At 46.6% G+C, this 19,497-nt stretch overlaps 1 protein-coding gene across 2 annotated transcripts; it reads left to right on the forward strand.

Annotated features, from left to right (window-relative positions):
- The first annotated feature begins 5,795 nt into the window (after nucleotides 1–5,795).
- Nucleotides 5,796–18,761, forward strand: NUDT4 (nudix hydrolase 4). Of its 2 annotated transcripts, none has more exons than XM_007523200.3 (5): nucleotides 5,796–6,224; nucleotides 13,544–13,654; nucleotides 14,982–15,026; nucleotides 17,620–17,707; nucleotides 18,161–18,761. In XM_007523200.3, exons 1-5 carry the CDS (start codon nucleotides 6,126–6,128, stop codon nucleotides 18,361–18,363), a joined length of 546 nt encoding a protein of 181 aa, XP_007523262.1. In that variant the 5' UTR covers nucleotides 5,796–6,125; the 3' UTR covers nucleotides 18,364–18,761. The 2 variants fall into 2 exon arrangements, with proteins under 2 accessions (XP_007523262.1, XP_007523263.1); XM_007523201.3 differs by having other exon boundaries at nucleotides 5,797–6,224; nucleotides 17,623–17,707.
- Nucleotides 18,762–19,497: the final 736 nt, after the last annotated feature.

The raw sequence follows: 19,497 nt of genomic DNA on the forward strand, positions 1-19,497 counted from the left end.
ACATGTGTACACTCAATCAAGGTATACTAGCACCTGGCCCGTTTTTTGTCTGTGTGTTTGTTTGTTTGTTTACCAAAGTGCTGCTCACCTCTGGCTCATGGTGGGGAGGGGGGTTGAACTTCAGGCAGAAAAGTCTCTACATAGCCATTATGTTACAGCCCCTGCCCTGCTGTATAGTTGTAAAGCACATTCACACCTACAGTGATCTTGGTCAAACCTTGTACAGGCTTATTACCAGTGAGAAAGCATGCCTATTATAGCTGGTACATCAGACTTTTTTTTTCTTAATTGTCATCAGAATTATTGCTGGGACTTGTCACTGGCATTACATATCCACCACTCCCCGCAGCCAATTTTTTTTTTCTTTCTATTTTATATGATAGATTGAGGTGGGGGAAGGGATAGAGAGCCAGAGAGACAAAGACAGACACTTGGCAGGCCTGCTTCACCACTCATGAAGCATTCCCTTTGCACGTGGTGTGTGTGTGTGTGTGTGTGTGTGTGTGTGTGTGTGTGTGTGCGTTTAACCAGGTGTGTCCCCACCCTGTCCCTTAGACGTAGGACTTTTCAATCAAATCTAATTAATCCTGAAGCCTGAACTAACTGGCCCCAAACTCATGCTCACTGTGCCTTCTCTCTCCAGGGAGTTCTTCTTCTAGCGTTTGCCTCTCCAGGGAGTAGATCGGTCTTTCTCTTCACCCACCCCAAGTAGTGACTGAGTGGGAAAGCCTTGAGTAAATCAATATTCAGCCGCTTAGTATTTACTGAACATCAGCAAGAAGCCAGAGCTTTTAAAGAGTTTAAGATGAGAGAAGCTTCATTTTTTTGTCCCATAGAAAGCCTACAAGGTCTGGGAGACAGAGCTCAGTCTGTTAGAGCATTAATTCGCATACCTGAGGCCCCAGAAGCCACACGTTCAATCTAATTCTCTTCTACCCTTTTTGGGACAGATCAGTAAATAAGTCTTTTTAAAATACTGGTTAAATAATAAGACAAGAAGATACAAATTGTGTTCTCAATTTGAACATGAAAAATAACCTGTGCAATATTAGCCACAGGACTCCCTAGCTACACGCGCTCTCTCGTATTTGCAAATCTGGTGGTGGCGTTTATTGCCACCACAGCTACTGCTGGGCCTCAGTTCCTGAAAGACCAACCCACCATTCCCGAAGGCCACATCCTCTCTTTTTCTTTTTCTTTTTTTCTCTTTTTTTTTCCCACCAGAGCATTGCTCAGCTCTGGCTTATGATGGTGCAGGGGATTGAACCTGGGACTTTGGAGCCTCAGACATGAGAGTCTCTTTGCATGACCATGATGCTATCTACCCGCCCCCCCCCCCCCCCGCTTTTCTTTCTTTGTCTTTTTAGACGATCTACTGTCATGAATTTTTTTAATTTTTTTATTATTTATTTATAAAAAAGGAAACACTGACAAAACCATATTCTCTTCCCAGACCCAGCTTTCTGGTCCTTTTTTCCAGCCATGACATCATCTCCCCAGACAATAACTAGGATCCATCTGCACATAAGATTTCAGGCTCAGGGGGGCGAAAAAGAAAAAAAAAACAGTATAGCCACAGGCCCTTTGGAATATAACTAAAATATGCCTACTAGCTATCTACAAAATGGAGGACCCCCCCCCAACTCTTGATCTGCACTTTTCCAGCCTTTAGGTTCATGATTAGTCAAAAACTTGTTTGGCTTTGTATGTTAACTCTCTTTTCAGCCACCAGGTTCCAGATGCTAGCAGGCTGTTGATCAGATTCCCTGGACAGACAACCCCACCAATAATATGTCCTGGAGCTCCGATTCCCCAGAAACCCGCCCCACTAGGGAAAGAGAGAGGCAGGCTGGGAGTATGGATCAACCTGTCAATGCCCATGCTCAGCAGGGAAGCCATTACAGAAGCCAGACCTTCCACCTTCTGCACCCTACAATGACCTTGGGCCCATAAACCCAGAAGGTTAAAGATAGGAAAGCTATCAAGGGAAGGGATGGGATACGGAGTTCTGGTGGTGGGAATGGTGTGGAGTTGTACCCCTCTTATCCTATGGCTTTGTCAGTGTTTTTTTTTTTTTTAATAATTTTTAAAAATATTTATTTATTCCCTTTTGCTGCCCTTGTTGTTTCATTGTTGTAGTTATTGATGTCGTCATTGTTGGGTAGGACAGAGAGAAATGGAGAGAGATGGGGAGACAGAGAGGGGGAGAGAAAGACAGACACCTGCAGACCTGCTTCACCGCCTGTGAAGCGACTCCCCTGCAGATGGGAAGCCGGAGGCTTGAACCCGAATCCTTATGTGGGTCCTTGTTCTTTGTGCCGCCTGAGCTTAACCCACTGACCTACAGCCCAACTCCTTTCTTTATCTTTTTTTAACCAGAGCACCAGAGCACTGATCAGTTTAGGCTTATGGTGGTGCGGGGTACTGACTTTGGGCTTTGGAGCCTCAGGCAGGAGAGTCTCTTTGAATAATCATTATGCTATCTGTTGCCACCAATCTTTCTCTTTTCTTTTCCCTTCTTTTCTTCCTTTTGATGATGGAAACAGAAATCGAAAAGGAAAGGAAGGTAGAGAAGGAGAGAGAAAGAGATTCCTGCAGCATGAAGCTTCTCCCCTGCAGCTGAGGGTCAGGGACTTGAACCTGGGACCTTGTGCACAGTAATATGTGCATTCTACCAGATGTTTTTGCCACCAGGGTTATCACTTGAGCTCACTGCCTGCGCGACTCTACCATTCCCAAGGACCATTCTCCTTTTCCTTTCTTTTCTCTTTTTAAATTTAAATTTTTGTTGTTGTTGTTGTTGTTAGAGACAGACAGAGATCTAGAAAGGAGAAACACCAGCAGCACTGCTGCACCACTCCTTGCAGTGGGGGACTGGGGCTTGAACCAGGGTTCTCCAAAGCCTGGTAAGATGGACACTCTACCAGATGAGCCACCACTCAGTCCCTGTTGGTAAACCTTGGTGGAAAACTTAACATTTTGTAAATATCTTTGCACAGATCTGATGAGATTCCCAAACATTCTATGGTTAAAACAAAAACAAACAAATAAAAAACAACTCATGCCTTAGGATCACTTACTCAACAAACAGTGCACTTACTAGGCTCTGTGGGGGCGAGAAGATGAGTTGGAATCAGCAGTCCTGAACCTAAAAAGAGGTCAGAGGTAGAACAGTTAGACCACTTTTCCCACTCTCAGTTGTCCCAGGATCCCCAGGCTCTGAATGGGCAGGTCTCAAAAGTCATCAGCTAGAGGGGGAACCCAGCCACCACTACAGCCCAGACTGGCCTTTCTTTTCTTTCTTTTTTTTTTTTTTTTTTTCTCATTTCTTGGAACTCTCCTCACTTCCTCCCCCACTGGACTTTGCATAAGTCCCAATGCCCTCAGCCTTGAAAGTTGAGTAGGCTCCTCCTCTAAGCCTCAGCTCCCCTCCCCACCCTCCAGGAGGCCTCTAGGAAGCTTTTTCTGACTTAAAAGATCACATCCCATCTTTCTGTGAAACCCTCTACTCCTCCCCGACCCGCCCCACCTGCAGGGGCAAAGCTTCACAAACAAGCAGTGAAACCGGGCTGCAGGTGTCTCTCTATCTCCCCAATCTCTCTCTCGACTTCTGACTGAGTTATCTGTGTATTGATTCATTTATTTACCACTGCTCGCACTGGTGGGTGGTGGGGGAGGGGGAATGAACCTGGGGCCTTGGAGCCTCACACTTGAGAGTCTTTTTTGCATAACTATTATACTTTTGCTCCAGATTTCTGACTGTTTGTATCTAATAATAATAATAAATAACAATAATAAATAATAATTAATAAGGATAATAAAAATAAATAATAAATAAGGATAATAAAAATAAATAATAAATAAGGATAATAAAAATAAATAATAAATAAGGATAATAAAAATAAATAATAAATAAGGATAATAAAAATAAATAATAAAAAAGGATAATAACAATTTTAAAAATATATTTTAAAGGGGGCTGGGCAGTAACCCACAGAGTTAAGCACCCATAGCCTGAAGTGAAAAGACAGGCCTAAGGATCCTGATTCGAGCCCCCCCCCCACCTGCAGGGGGGTGGCTTCATGCACGGTGAAGCAGGTCTGCAGGTGTCTTTCTTTCTCTCCCCCTCTGTCTTCCCCTCCTCTCTCCATTTCTCTCTGTCCTATCCAACAAACAACAGCTACAATAACAACAAGGGCAACAAAAATGAGGGGGGAATGGATGCCAGGAGCAGTGGATTTGTAGTGCAGGCACCGAGGTCCAGCGATAACCTTGGAAGCAATATATATATATATATATATATATTTTTTTTTTTTTAACCTCTACTCCCCTAGACCTCATCGACTTGAGAATTTCAGATACCTGGAATTTGTAAGACTGCAAATCGTGTAGTTTCTGAAGCCGGCTCCCGTTGGAGTCAGCCCTTAGGTGCTCAGTTCCTGGAAGGGCCCGGGACTGGTTCCAGGGGCCAGTGCCTGGCACACGGTCGGCCTTCCCAGACCGGAAAGGGGCACAGCCCTGGTGCCCTGGCGGCTCCTCGCACCCGGGGCCGGGATGGAGGGCGGGGCGAGCCCAAGCTCCCGAGCACAAAGCCAGGGGGTGTGGGGAGCGCTACACTTTTTTTTTAAATATTTATTTATTCCCTTTTGTTGCCCTTGTTGTTTTATTGTTGCAGTTATTACTGTTGTTGATGTCATTATTGGATAGGACAGAGAGAAATGGAGAGAGGAGGGGGAGACAGAGAGGAGGAGAGAAAGACACCTGCAGACCTGCTTCTCCGCCTTTGAAGCGACTCCCCTGCAGGTGGGGAGACAGGGGTCTCGAACCCGAAAGCTACACTTTGGAGAGCTTGGCAGATGTTTGCCACAGCTTCAAAGACTTTTTTTTTTCAATTTTTTTTAAACCAGAGCACTGCTCCGGCTTATGGTGGTGGGTGGGGGAGTGGATGGGGATTGAACCTGGGACCTTGGAGCCTCAAGGCATGAGAGTCCTTTTGCATAACCATTATGCTATCTCCCCCCCCCCACACACACACACACACACACACAAAAGCCCAAAAAAAAGTCTTAAGTAAATCTACCTTTTCCTTTTTTCCTTTGGAAAACAACCCCCCCCCTCCAAGACACGCCAAAACAACAACAACAACAAAAAAACAGGGTGGGAGTATAGTATAATGGTTATGCAAAGAGACTTTCATGCCTGAGGCTCTCAAGCCACAGGTTCAGTCCCCCACACCGGCATAAGCCAGAGCTGAGCAGTGCTCTGGTAAAAAAAAAAAAATAAAAATAATAAAATAATAAAATGAAATAAAATAAAATGAAATGAGATGAGATGAAATAAAATAAAATAAAATAAAATAAAATAAAATAAAATAAAAACACCTCGTGCTCTTCCCCCTCCTGGGCCTCCATGGCGGAGCCTGCAATGACTGGGAAACAACTTTGCTGGAGGAAATATACATGACACCATCTCCGCCGCGCCCCCATGCCGTTGTCGCGTGGACACCTTATTTAAAGTCCTGGGGGGGGGGGAAGTCGTGCATTTATGCAGAGGAAGGAGCTGGGGCGCGGTGGACGCGGTGACCGGCGGACAGGGACGGTAACCACGCGCCTCCGGGAGGGCGCGTCACCCGCGCGCGCAGCCCGAGCGCCAGCCGCCCCCCCCCCCGCCAGCCCTGAGGCCACGCCCCCTCCTCCTCGCGCCGCCGCGGTGGCTTCAGTGCGCATGCGCCTCGGCGCGCGCGCGCGGGGGGGGGTGGGAGGAGCCTGCGGGCGCTGCTTAAATAGAGGCGGAGGGGGCGGCGCGAAGCCGACGCGGCGCGGCTGCCCAGCGGGCGCGAGTCTCCGCAACTGCTCAGGAGGGTCTCGAGCCCGCGGCTCCCGCGTCGCACACCCCCCCCCACCCCGCGCCCGTCCCGCGTCCTCTCTCGCAGGCGGCTGTGAGGCCCCGGAGGCAGCTAGCGGACGGCGGGATCCATGGAGAGCGGCGGACGCCCCGGCAGAGGCGGCGCTTCCTCGTCGGCGGCCGGGCTCCAGTGACCGGCGCGCCCGCTCGGCCCCGCGCCCCACTCGCCCTCGCCCGCCCGGTCCCCGGCGGGGTGGCGGCGGCAGCCGGAGCCCGGGTCCATGATGAAGTTCAAGCCCAACCAGACGCGGACCTACGACCGCGAGGGCTTCAAGAAGCGGGCGGCCTGCCTGTGCTTCCGGAGCGAGCAGGAGGACGAGGTGACGACCCGCTCCCGCTCCCGCTCCTCCCTGCCCCCGTCCTGCCTCCCTTCCCTCTTTCCTCCATGCTCGTCTGCCTCCTCCCTGCCCCCGTCCTGCCTCCCCACCTCCCTCCATTCTCCCATTCTTTCCTTCCTTCCCTCCTTCCACTCTATTCTTCCTTCCCTCTCCCCTCCCTTTCTTTTCCTCCCTTGTTCCATCCTCCCTTTCCTTCCTTCCCTTCTTGCCTCCGTTCTCTCCTTCTTTCCTTCCCTCCCTCCATTCTATTTTTTCCTTCTCTCTTGCCTGCCTTCGTCTCTCCTTCCTTCCCTCCCCTCCCCTCCCCTCCCCTCCCCTCCCCTTCCCTTCCTCTGATGGAGGAGACAAAGGGGCAGGCGCGGCCCATCCTGGTTCCACCGGGGCAGCCGCGAGGCCGAGACGCCCCTCGACCTCCGGGGAGGGTCCCCGCGCGTGGGAGCTGCTGCGGAGCCCGGTCTGTCTGTCTGTCGGTCGGTCGGTCGGTCTGTCTGTCTGTGCCTGTGTTCATGTCCCTTTGCCGTGGGCGGTTTGGGGGCGAAACCCAGGCACGTTTGTGGAATCCCCCTGTGAAATAACAGGCCCATTCGGGAGAGTTCTGCTGGGTCCACTTTTCAGTGGATCCTTGAGCTCACATGCGCTTGGCATAAATCACACTTGGCGCTCTCTCTCTCTCTCTCTCTCTCTCTCTGTCTGTCTCTCTCTGTGTCTCTGTCTGTCTCTGTCTCTCTCTTTCTGTCTCTGTCTCTCTGTCTGTCTCTGTCTCTCTTTCTGTCTCTCTGTCTGTCTCTCTCTGTGTCTCTCTGTCTCTCTCTCTGTTTCTCTGTCTCTGTCTGTCTCTGTCTCTCTGTCTCTCTCTTTCTGTCTGTCTCTGTCTGTCTGTCTGTCTCTTTCTGTCTGTCTCTCTCTTTCTGTCTCTCTGTCTGTCTGTGTGTCTCTGTTTCTCTGTCTCCCTCTCTTTCTGTCTGTCTCTGTCTCTGTTTCTCTCTCTCTTTCTGTCTGTCTCTGTCTCTCTCTTTCTGTCTCTCTGTCTCTCTCTTTCTGTTTGTCTCTCTGTCTCTCTCTTTCTGTTTGTCTCTCTGTCTCTCTGTCTCTGTCTGTCTCTCTTTCTGTCTGTCTCTCTGTCTCTCTCTTTCTGTTTGTCTCTCTGTCTCTCTGTCTCTGTCTGTCTCTGTCTCTCTCTTTCTGTCTTTCTGTCTGTCTCTCTCTTTCTCTCTGTCTCTGTCTTTGGCTCTCTGTCTCTGTCTCTCTCCCGAAGCTCTGAGATGGCTTGGGGGGTGGGTAGGGAGGAAGGGAGCGAGGGCCGTGCACAGTTGCCATCCATGCTCACAGCCATCTCCAGCTTTCTGGTTTATTGGTCAGAGCTTTTTTTTTGCTTTTCCCTTCTTCTTTTCTTCTCCCCCCCCCCCCCCCCCCCCCGCTGTGTCCCGCGTGATTTGGAATGGAGTTGCCTTATCTGTTCACAAAGGAAGCCGCCGGCCGGGTCGCCTGGAGTCTGCCCATCTGTCTGGGGCAGTTTTCTTTCTTTCACTTGTGTTTTTGCTGGAGTCGGAGAGCGGCTCGCTTCGCTTCTAGACTTGCTGGAGGCCAACGTGCGAGCACTGCCACTCAGCTGGCCAGGTGACGGGCCTGGCGTTCTGAGGCTGGCGGGCACTGGCCTCTGTCTGCTGCCCCCGGGGTCTGGCGGCTGTTGTCACTGTGCGGCGCAGCTTCACGGTGGCTCTTTTAGAAGCCCTGTTAGCCTCAGTGATGGGCGCTCAGTTCCAGTGGCCTGTGTCAGACCTAAATTGTGAAGCTGTCAAACACCGAGGCTACTTAGAGCTACAGACCGGGGGTGGGGGCAGCTTTTGACAATTATAAAATAGCTCATCACAATAAAGTTTTATACATATGTGTGTATATATATACATATACATATACATATATATATATATATAGTCCTTGAGGGAAGGGCAACTTTCAGACCAAGCAAACTTGGATGATAAAAGACTGCAATAGCCAAATACAAGATTCTGCGTCTTGCCTGGGTCACCATGTGACCACGTTGTTGAGTGTTGGCCAAGTGCTGTGTGAAGACCTTTGCGTTGAGGACCTTTTTAATCCTTTCGGTGCCGGCTACTCCTAGGTGACAGGAGAGGAGGCGGCAGTGGCAGCGCACGGCCACCTTGGTAAAGTGAGAACTGAGGCCCCAGGCCCTGCTCCTCACTCCGGCCTCTTGGCACAGGGCCCAGCCCCCAGCAGTTTGCTGAATGAGTGAGATTTTGTGAGCCTGCGCTTGGAGGCCTTTCTCCAAGTGGTGACTGAAGTCTTGCCATAACTTGAAGTTGCAATTCAGGCTTTGCTTTTTTGTTTGTTTGTTTGTTTTTTAATTAAGTTCCCTGGGGAAAATACGGAAAATGGAAAGAAACTAACTGGTGTGTCATGAATAGAAGGGAAAGCAGGTCTGAGAAGAGCTTCAAAACTCCCTGAATATCTCTGTGTGACTTAGCTCTCTAGACCATTTTCCGTGGCTGTATGTAGACGTGACTGTTGTGTGTGACCATTCTAGAATAAATTCTGTCGGGTAACTTCTTCAGACATCTCGCAGTGTTGCTGTGAATTTGTTTCCTTTCTGTTGAAATCACATGTGCTCGCCTTCTGCGGGTAGAATGCAAACCAGCCTGAACCTACCTTTTCTGGCTGATAGGTGTCAGGAACAGCCTGGTTGAGAGTCCGATTTATGTTTTATTGGGATTAAATGTTTAGAGAGTGTAGATTGACATAGAAGAGTAATTTAATTTGTTTGAGCCCTTGCTTTAGAAAAGGTGGTTCTGGGAAACAACCAGTCTATATTCTCTGGGGATGGCTTTGTATTTTCTGTGTACCTTCTTCTGCCCCATGAGATGCATAAGCATTGGCGCTTTGCACAGGAAGACACATAACTTCTTGATCCTGTAGCTTGTGGCAGTGGGGATCAAACTGGGCACCTGAGGCATGCAAGTCCTGTGCGCTACCAGCTGAGCTATTTCTCTGGCCTGTGTCTTCTCTACAGCTGGATATTTCTGTAAGGGGAAACCGCCTTTAGTTTTAGCAGTTGGGCTTCCAGATTTGCCCACAAACCAGAGTTTCAGAGTCACAGGGATACTCCGTTTCTGCAGTAATATATATATATATATATATATATATATACAAAAAGTAGCTGGAAACAGATTCTGCTGAGCATATTTGCCTAGCTGATACTTCCACTAGGGATGTGTTTTGTAGTAAGAGGTTAGAGTTAGGTCAGTTGAGTTCTCAGAGTACTGAAGGAAGAAGCAGATGGCTTTATTTCTGGATGGGACGTGTGGAAGTGTCAGAAACCTGTAGAATTCAAACACTTGAGTTTTAAGAAACAACACCCTCCCCCCCACAAAAAGAAAAAAAAAACATAGCAAGAAGTGTTAATGTTGAATCCTGCTAGATTTTTACAATCAGCATTAACAGGTAGTCTGAATTTTTCAGAGATATGCTCTGGGGTTCATACTTCTCAAAGGTTTAAATTATCAAAATCAATTATCTACAGGGGATTTTTTTAATCTCTATTATTGTATAGAGGCAGATAAATTGAGGGGGAGAGGAAGAGAGCCAGCTGCAGATGAAGACGAGGGGCTGGAAGCCAAGTCCTTGTGCACTGTAATGTGTGCACTTAACCAGGTGCGCCACCACCTGGCCGCAGGGCATTTCTCTTTTTTCCTGATTTATTTATTTTTAATTTTTATTGATTTAATTATAATCGACAAGACCGTAATATGAGAGGGGTACCATTCCACACAGTTCCCATTACCAGAGTTCCACAACCCATCCACTCCATTGGAAGCTTTCCTATTCTTTAGCCTTCTGGGAGCATGGACCCAGGATCATTGTGAGGTGCAGAAGGTGGGAGGTCTGGCTTCTGTCATTGTTTCTCTGCTGGACATGGGTGTGGCACAGGACTTTTCTGTACACGGGGATTATCAGTGATTTTCCTCAAGAGAAGGCAATTCTTTTATATATATTTATTTCCTTTTGTTGCCCTTGTTGTTATTGATGTCATCATCGTTAGGTAAGGACAGAAAGAAATCAAGAGAGGAGAAGAAGACACAGGGGGAGAGAAAGACAGACACCTGCAGACCTGCTTCACCGCCTGGGAAGCGACTCCCCTGCAGGTGGGGAGCCGGGGGCTCGAACCAGGATCCTTACGCCGGTCCTTGCGCTTTGCACCACCTGTGCTTAACCCGCTGCGCCATCACCCGACTCCCCTAAAGAAGCCAATAGTTTCTTAAAAGTTTTTTTAAAATACTTTATATGGGAGCTGGGCTGTAGTGCAGCGGCTTAAGTGCACATGGCGCAAAAAACACATGGACCTGCATAAGGATCCCAGTTCGAGCCCCTGGCTCCCCACCTGCAGGGTGGTCGCTTCACAGGCGGTGAAGCAGGTCTGCAGGTGTCTATCCTTCTCTCCCACTTCTCTGTCTTACCCTCCTCCCTCAATTTCTCTCTGTCCTATCCAACAACAAGGGCAACAAAAATGGGGGAAAAAATGGCCTCCAGAAGCGGTGGATTCCTAGTGCAGGCACCGAGCCCCCGTGATAACACTGGAGGCAACAACAAGGTCAAAAACACTTCATATGTTTTTACTTAAGTGGCTAGAGACTGATAAACTGAGAGGGAGAGGGAGGAAGATAGACACCTGCAGCCCTGGTTCCCATTTGTGAAGCCTAACCCCCTGCAGGGAGACCAGGGCCATGAGTCTCCTGATGACACACGCACTCAGCTAGGCCTGCCGCTGCCCAGCCCCACCAAAACTGTCTGATTGTGCAAAACCTTGTGCCATCATTCCTCCAAACATCTGAGCATGCTAGGAGGAAATATGACTGATCCAACTTACCATGAAACCCACTCCATTTTACTCACCGTGTAATTTGAGCGACCACACTGGAATAGCATGAACTACATCTTAGCCTCTCAGGCTCCAAAAAGTATTTGCAATTGGTGTAGTAGCAAATCGTAGTAGGTGGTTGGTTCGTGGATAGAATAATCATTGGGCAAGCCTAACCATTTTTTTTTTTATCATGTGTATAGTGGGTATTTCTAATGTTACTGGTCTCTCTCTTTTTTTTTTTTTTTGGCCAAATGCTAATGAAACGTTTACCTAGAGAGACAGAACCATTCATTCTATCTGACTCCAGATAATGTGGAAGGGAGGAACAGCCGCCCTAAATAGCAACAATCACAAAGAAAAGTGGTTTGTCCCTTTGTTTGTGTTGATTTAGGGATGTCCTGAGAGTTTCTCTGGACAGCTTTCTTTGCTCTGGGAAAGAAGTGGTGATCTGAGATGATCAATAAAACCCAGAGAGCGAGTGCAGGTGACCTGGTGGAGGCTGTTAACAACCCGTTACCTCCAGCCTCTGTAGAAACAGTTGCACTACTGAAACAACAGTTAAATGGCAATAGCGTCTCTAGTTTACATCTTTCCTTTTGGTCTAAGCTCTTCTCTCGAAGGAAGGTCTGGTGCCTGTTTACACCTTGTCGTTTTGTCTTATTATGACAGACTGTTCTTTAGTTAGGCAGAAACTCAGAAGGATAGTTGAAAAGGAATTGAAAATCTGTGGGTGGCCATAAATTATCTGTCAACTATTTAATATGTTTATTTCATAATGAGAAAGAGAAAGAATATGGAGTGTCGGGGAGAAAGTCTCTTTGCATAGCTGTCCCCGCCCTGACTCAGTCTTTTGCTCAACATCTAGTGTTTTGGCCACCGTGCCGCCTCGCAGACCCCCGTGCTGCTTTGGTAATGCAGGATTCAATATTGTTAGTCTAGGGCTATATTATAGATCTGTTAGATCGAGGAGGTTACAGAACTGCTCACCCAGCTGTAGCTGTGGGAAGGGAACAAGAGATAGTGAGTGATAGCTGCGATGTATGTAGAAAAGGTTTGAATGATCTGTTTCTGCTTGTGCCGTTCAGATTAATTCCTCCCACTCCGGCATCTAGTCTGTGAAGTGTGTGTCTCAGTTCTTGCTCTTTATCACCGTTACCCCCTCCTAAATGTGGCCTTGACTTCATCTGAACTCTAAGTGAAGCTGAGTAGGTAAATACTTAGAAACATCCTGGTTTCCAGATCGGTATCACCACACAGGTTCATTATCAGAATTTCCTAAGCTAGCAGTTTAGGTGCCAATTATTTCTTTATATGTTTTGTGGTGCCAGGGCAGCACCTTGGGCGATGGGCATATAAGGAAGGCACTCTGCCACTGAGTCATCTCCTTAGCCACTAAAAGGATTTTTTGAAGGATATATTTGAAGTTAATGGCTTAATCAAACTTAAGCAGTTTGGAATGTCAGGGACTCTCGCACACTAAGTTCTTAGTTTCAACTAAACTTTTCCAAAACATACAGATGTTTTCATAGGATTTCTAAAAAGGAGTTTATGAAAAGATAATGTTGAACCATCCAGAACTTCCTTGTCACTGACATTGAAAGAGTTTAGTTACACATAAAGAAGTTGGGGGGGGGGGGCGGTCAGGTGTTAGCCTCACGTGGCGCAAAGCACAAGGACCGGCATAAGGATCCCGGTTCGAGCCCCCGGCTCCCCTCCAGAGGAGTTGCTTCATAGGCAGTGAAGCAGGTCTGCAGGTGTCTGTCTTTCTCTCCCCCCTCTGTCTTCCCCTCCTCCCTCCATTTCTCTGTCCTATCCAACAACGAAGACATCAACAGCACCTGCAGGTGGGGAACAGGGGCTTGAACCTGGGTCCTTGCGCATAGAAACATTCACTCACCTAGGTACAAGTACTGCCTGCACCAAGCATCAGCTTTATATCAGTTTATACAGTTCTTTCTCACTGTTTTTTTTTTTTTAAGCCTTAACATTTTATAGGTGATGATAAAGTGTGACTTGTATCTGTACGAATGATGAAGGTCTGTAAATAATCGTTCATGTGACCCCGTATCTCAGTGCATTGCAGCTCTGGGACTTCTAAACCAATTCCACAAACTGGATATTTTCAGTGAATATATTGGGTGTGCAGAGTTGTTGGGTCATTAGAAACCTCATACTGGATTTGTCTATGCAAAAGTATATGATTTTTCCAAAAACTTCCTGTCATCCTCTTGTGGAATTTCCCAGGAGTATCTACGTGTGTGTGTGTGTGTGTGTGTGTGTGTGTGTGTGTGTGTGTGTGTGTGTGTGTGTGTTCATTTTAATGAGGTTTAAATGCATCGATAATGGACCAGAAAAGCCTTGCGGAGGTCTCCGAACGCTGCGGGTGCCCGCGGTGCTTCTCACACGGGGACCGTCTGCCTTGCAGGTTCTGCTGGTGAGCAGCAGCCGGTACCCAGACCAGTGGATCGTCCCGGGAGGAGGCATGGAGCCCGAGGAGGAGCCTGGCGGGGCTGCCGTGAGGGAGGTTTATGAAGAGGTGAGATGAACAGCCCTTCCTCCATATCAGCCCTGTCTGGGAGCCTCTAGCGTAGCCTTCTGTGTCAAGCTCACACTTGCTGGGTAGCCCTGAGAAGTCATGGCGCTGGTGGGTTTCACACTTCTGATTCGTCACTTTTAAACGGGGTTGTAGCATTTTACTGGTTTTGTTTTTTTTTCTTCTTTTCTTTTCCTACCTATCAAAATAGACCATTTCAATTTCAGTGTGGGGCCTCCCCCCACTGTATAGTACTGTGGTGCTTTTTCAAATTAGTAAGAAGCAAATTGCTTTTATTTTGTTGCGTTTTAAATGTCATCTTAAGGTAGAGCAGGCACATGCAAAGATTAGGCCAGCTCATCACAACGTTGATGACAGAATTTGCTTTCACACAAAGGCAAAATAATAATAGACAAGTGCCGCCAGGAGCTAATGAATACAATGCTAAAGCTCTCTGAGCCTTAGAGGGCCGTTTAAAGTTTCACAGGGCGCCGCTTAAGTGCGCAAGTCTCCATCTGCAAAGACCCAGGTTCAGGCCCCCACACCCCAACTGCAGGGGGAGCACTTTACAAGCAGTGAAGCAGGTCTGCAGGCGCCTCTCTGTATTCCTCCTCAGTTTCTTTCTGTCCTGTCTAATAAAATAGAAAAAAAATTGCCACTGTGGTGGCAATTTGAAAAAGAAGAAAGTATTCATAGAGCTGAACCGCTTCCTAAGAGAAGAATGCATTCCAGCCAGAAGAGGCGTGTGCCACTAGTTTGGTGGTGACTTCAATCTGACGGAGCCCACTAGAATCACAGTCTGCTTTAAGACGCACGGGGAGCAGAGAGAATCGGGCCTGTGAGCCAAGTGAAAAAGGAAGACCTTTAAGGCTGGAAAAGAGCTTTGTTTTCTCACTCCATACATGGGATATTTTCATTCATGAAATTTGTCCCACGTCGATAGAAAGTCCAGTGGTCCGCCTACCCCAGTAGGGAATTCTATATGGAACGAAATAAGCCAGTGTCTATAGCAAATCACAGGTTATCAATCTTGGCACAACCGAAAACCAGAAAACAAAACAGACTTCACAGAGGGCCAGCAGAATGACTCACAAGGGAGGTGCTGTGGCCCCCAACCCTGCCCACCAGCACGCAGGCCAGAGGGGCACAGCTCAGACCAGCAGGCCTGGTGTGGCAGCACCCTTGTCTCTAGTCAAGCATTTCGACGAGCTAGAAAATGGCTCTTCAGTAGGTTGTTGTGAAAAAATAACAATAATTGGGGGGGGGGGGGTAACAAAAGGGAATAAATATTTTTTAAAAAAGATAAATGTTATGTTTCATCTTTTAATAGGCTGGAGTCAAAGGAAAATTGGGCAGACTGCTGGGCATATTTGAGGTGAGTTACAAAAGTAATCCTCTGTTGATAAGAGAATAAATGATATCTTCCTCTCCAGCCAAATAATGTTTGCAAGATCAACCAGACATTCCTCTAATCGGCACACAGTTAAATCACAAGGATTAGGAGGGAGGAAAGTTAAAAACTCAACTTTCATGTGCAGTTATCTCCAGGTTCACTCTACACAATCTAGAATTTTTAGGTATAGTATTTCAGTGTCTCCTGAGAGCTTAGGTCTCTGACACATAGCTGGGCCTGGCAGGCAGATAGCTTAATGGTTATGCAAAAAAAAAAAAAAAACCTCATCTACATAATTGCTATTAATGGAATGTATTTATTTAAAGAGTTGAAAGTGACAGACATTCTGTGGAAGGTGTGGAGAAGTGAGGTTTTTTTGTGTGTGTGTGTGTTTTTTTTTTTTTTTTTTTTTTGAGAAGTGAGGTTTTACGACCCAAGCCATTCTTAAGGTATACCAAACACAGGACACATTTCTCTCCCTCTCCTCAGTATGCTTTTCAAGCCTCTGGGACTCTGCACTTGTTACCCAGCTAAATAGTGCCATCTCCTGGTCAAACTGAGAGACATGTGGATGGATGGCTCGGTGGTTACAGCAAATTTGGCAACATACTGATATGATTTTTGATTTACCACATTAAGTTTATTTACTATGGGGTCTTAAGAGAGTCAGGCAGTAGCGCAGTGGGTTAAGAGCACATGGTGCAAAGCACAAGGACCGGCATAAGGATCCTGGGTTTGAGCCCCCGGCTCCCCACCTGCAAGGGAGTCGCTTCACAGGTGGTGAAGCAGGTCTGCAGGTGTCTGTCTTTCTCTTCCCCTCTGTCTTCCCCTCCTTTCTTCATTTCTCTCTGTCCTATCTAACAACGATGACATCAATAACAACAATAATCACTACAACAACAATAAAAAAACAAGGGCAACGAAAGGAAAATAAATTTTTTTTAAAACATGGGGATTTAATAGTATTTTATGAATTCTATTTATTGTTACATTTCATAGACTATAAATAAATTAGTAGTCAAAAAATTAGAAGTGTACTGCCCATTCAGCCTCGTGATTTTATTGAATCTGTAAACACAGTAGCTTTTTGCTTGTTTGCCTTTGCAACCAAAGTTATCTGGGTTATCAGTAGGGCTCAGTGCTGCTGCCACCTGCAGGTCTACACTGCTCCCAGTGGCCTTTTTTAAATTATTATTATTCCCTTTTGTTGCCCTTGCTGTTTTATTGTTATTGTTGTTAGGACAGAGAGAAATGGAGAGAGGAGGGGAAGACGGGGGAGAGAAAGACAGACACCTGCAGACCTGCTTCACCGCCTGTGAAGCGACTCCCCTGCAGGTGGGGAGCCAGGGGCTTGAACCGGGATCCTTACGCCAGTCCTTGTGCTTTGCCCTTTTCATGGTTTTTTTGTTTGTTTTGTTTTGTTTTACTATTCAGAGGACTAGACCACCACTCTGGCACATGCAGTGCTAGAGATCAAACTTGCTTTAAGCGAAATACAACTCTGTTGCTGGCCTCCTTTCTTCTCAAAAGAAAGGGATAAAACTTAAGTCCTGTTTAGCTGGATATATTCCTCAGGTTATTTATTTACATTGACTTACAAAAGAGAGAGAGAGAGAACCAAAACACCATCACTGGCACATGCAAAGCTGGAGACCAGACTGAGGACCTGATGCTTGAGAGTCCAGTGTCTCAGCCACTGCAATGCTTCCTGGGCCTCCAGGTGGCAGTTTCCACATGGATATGGATAAAATTTGGTGTTAGCATACAGAATACTGAAGTATTCTAGAAACAGACCAACCCAGAATTCTCAACCTTGTCCACAGCTTCATCTGGAAACTTTTATAAATATATTGCTACTTGGGCTTCCTCTGAGACTGAATCAGTCTGTTTCTGTAAAGCTGGTTTCTTTTGTTGGGGCAGGGGGGCAGGTTGGCGTGCGACTCTAGCATATGAAGTGGTGTGGTTTGAACCCGAGGCACCGGACACGTGTTCGGACACTTGTTAAAACCTCGCCCCTTTGTGACGATCAGGCTGGAGAAGACGCAGTGTAGGTTAGCGGGGCTGTGCACAGCATGCTACGAACTGCTAGGTGGGCTGAGGCTGCTTGTTCTTACCGTCCTTTGAAGGAAGAAGCCTTCTATAGAAGCCTAGGGCTATCAGGTTTAACCCTGGGGCTTTTAAAACATGCAGTGCACTTGTTAAAAATCCCTGTTGAAATCTTAAATTTTTCTTTTATGGAAGTTATGTGCCCAGTAGAACCCAGAATGCTAATTTCACCATTGTGTTCCATATAAACTCATCTTTGTGATGGTATGAGTATGCTTGTATGTTGGCAAATAATGTCGTGTTAATTGGCATTAGGCCTTAGTTGGAATTTTCCCCTCAAATAGGTATATAGGGCCATGGAAATAGCCGTGCAGTGGCATACAAGAGTCGCCAAAGGTCTCGGTTCAGTCCCAAACATCACCATATGCTAGAGCTGACCTGGTCTTTTCTTTAAAATTTCTGTGTACATAGCTAGCACTTGTAGATTGAAATGTTACTCGATTTTTTTTTTTTTTAATAAATATTCAAGCAGAACCAAGACCGAAAGCACAGAACATATGTTTATGTTCTTACTGTCACGGAAATATTGGAAGACTGGGAAGATTCTGTCAATATAGGTAAGCTCCCTTTCCTTTTGCTGTCTGAATTTGCTTAAATGCTGTATTTTGCAGCCAACTCACATCTTTTTATGTGTGGAGGCTTCACAAGCAGTGAGATAGCGCTGCTGGTGTCTCTTTGTCTCTAACTCACCCTCTCCTCCCAATTGTACTATCTTACTAAAAACTTAAAAGGCTGGTGCAGTGGTGGACTTGTGTTGGCCCTGAGCCCTAGTGATAAGCCTGGTGACAAATAGAAAAGCTGCTTTTTTAGAGGAAAGTGTATATACGTATGCACCTGTGAATTATCCAATTATCTTAAAATCTCTTTACCGACATGTTGTCTGAGCCATTACCCTTCCACCACCACCTAATACATTACCTGCAGGGAGAGCAAAGAAGAGATACAGGCCAACAATAGGAAACAACTTTAACATGTTACCATATAGTAACCACTGTCACATTCTTTCCTAGGGAGAAAGAGAGAGTGGTTCAAAGTCGAAGATGCCATCAAAGTTCTCCAGTGTCATAAGCCTGTCCACGCAGAGTATCTGGAAAAACTAAAGCTAGGCTGTTCTCCGACCAACGGAAATCCCGCAGTTCCTTCTCTTCCAGATAACAACGCCTTGTTCGTAACTGCCGCACAGACGTCTGGGCTGCCGTCTAGTGTAAGATAGAGCACAGGGGGGGCACCGCTCCCGCCGCCTGCAGCCTCGTGAGGACAGGCTTCTTCTCAGCAGACATCTGAATGACCCTTGCAAACTGTCTGAATTTGCCATACGGGATTTCAAGCAATTTGCACGTTTTCAGATGCCTTGCAATTTTTTTTTAATAGTGTAAAATATTTTAATAAGCCAAAGCCACGTGGAATTTCCTTTTGGATGCCTTACCTGTCCCCCGTTTTTGGTTTTTTTTTCCCTATCACATCAGTCTGGCTTTTCTCAGATCAGTTGACTTGTAGATTTCTTCCCCCCTAAATCGTTTCCTCATTCACAGCATTAACACATTTGACAAGTCCTTCTGTTGTGGCAATTTATAAGAATTATTCCTGATAATTAAACCTATCCGCACAAAATCTAGTTTCCCAAGACAATTTCAGCCCACAGACCCCACACTTACGAGATCTGTGGAGTGTTTCCGTGTAGCCGACATCTGCTGTGAAGTGACTGACTTGGCAAGGTTCAGCTCACTTGTCTCCCTCTGGTGTTAACATCACTAGCTACCTGATATGGTCATTTCCTGTATAATTCTATGAAGTTGGTTTTTTAAGGGAGACAGAGGCAAAATGGATCAATCCCTCTTACATGAAAACTACATTTGTGGAATTTGAATTGGCATGCTCAGTTGCCAGTTCCCTTTATCCATAATCTTCTCTAACCAGAGTAACTTTTATTTCCCCTCAATGTAAATTACTTGGAAAAACATTTTCAAGTATTTAAACTTAAATGTTTACCTCTTAACTTGGTTGGTTACCAGTAACCACAGAATCGGAGTCTCACCCCTAATGTCAGTCATTGGTAACTGCATCTGAATAAAACGGCCGAACTGTTAGGACACCTCAGAATGTCTCATCCTTTACAAGTTATCAGTAGGTACTGTCTATCATGGGGGGGGGGGGGGGAAGGGCACTAAGAATCTCTTTCTCTGTGCACACTTCCAAGTGGTAACCCAAGACCCACAGTTACCTTACTCTGGAACTCCTGTACTCTCCCCTCCAACCAGTCAGAGGTGAGTCAGGAGGGAAACCCTCTGAGTAAGATGCAGGATGAGGGAAGAGGGGTAAAAGATGATTCCACATGTAGACGGTGACC

This window comes from Erinaceus europaeus, chromosome 7, assembly GCF_950295315.1.
Source record: "Erinaceus europaeus chromosome 7, mEriEur2.1, whole genome shotgun sequence".
Classification (NCBI taxonomy): domain Eukaryota; kingdom Metazoa; phylum Chordata; class Mammalia; order Eulipotyphla; family Erinaceidae; genus Erinaceus; species Erinaceus europaeus.

Bases quoted from the DNA above. Each gene is read 5' to 3' on its own strand.
- NUDT4 (XM_007523200.3), top strand. From the start codon at position 6,126: ATGATGAAGTTCAAGCCCAACCAGACGCGGACCTACGACCGCGAGGGC. The intron at 6,225-13,543 runs GTGACGACCCGC...TCTGCCTTGCAG, and splicing joins GGAGCGAGCAGGAGGACGAG to GTTCTGCTGGTGAGCAGCAG. The intron at 13,655-14,981 runs GTGAGATGAACA...ATCTTTTAATAG, and splicing joins TGAGGGAGGTTTATGAAGAG to GCTGGAGTCAAAGGAAAATT.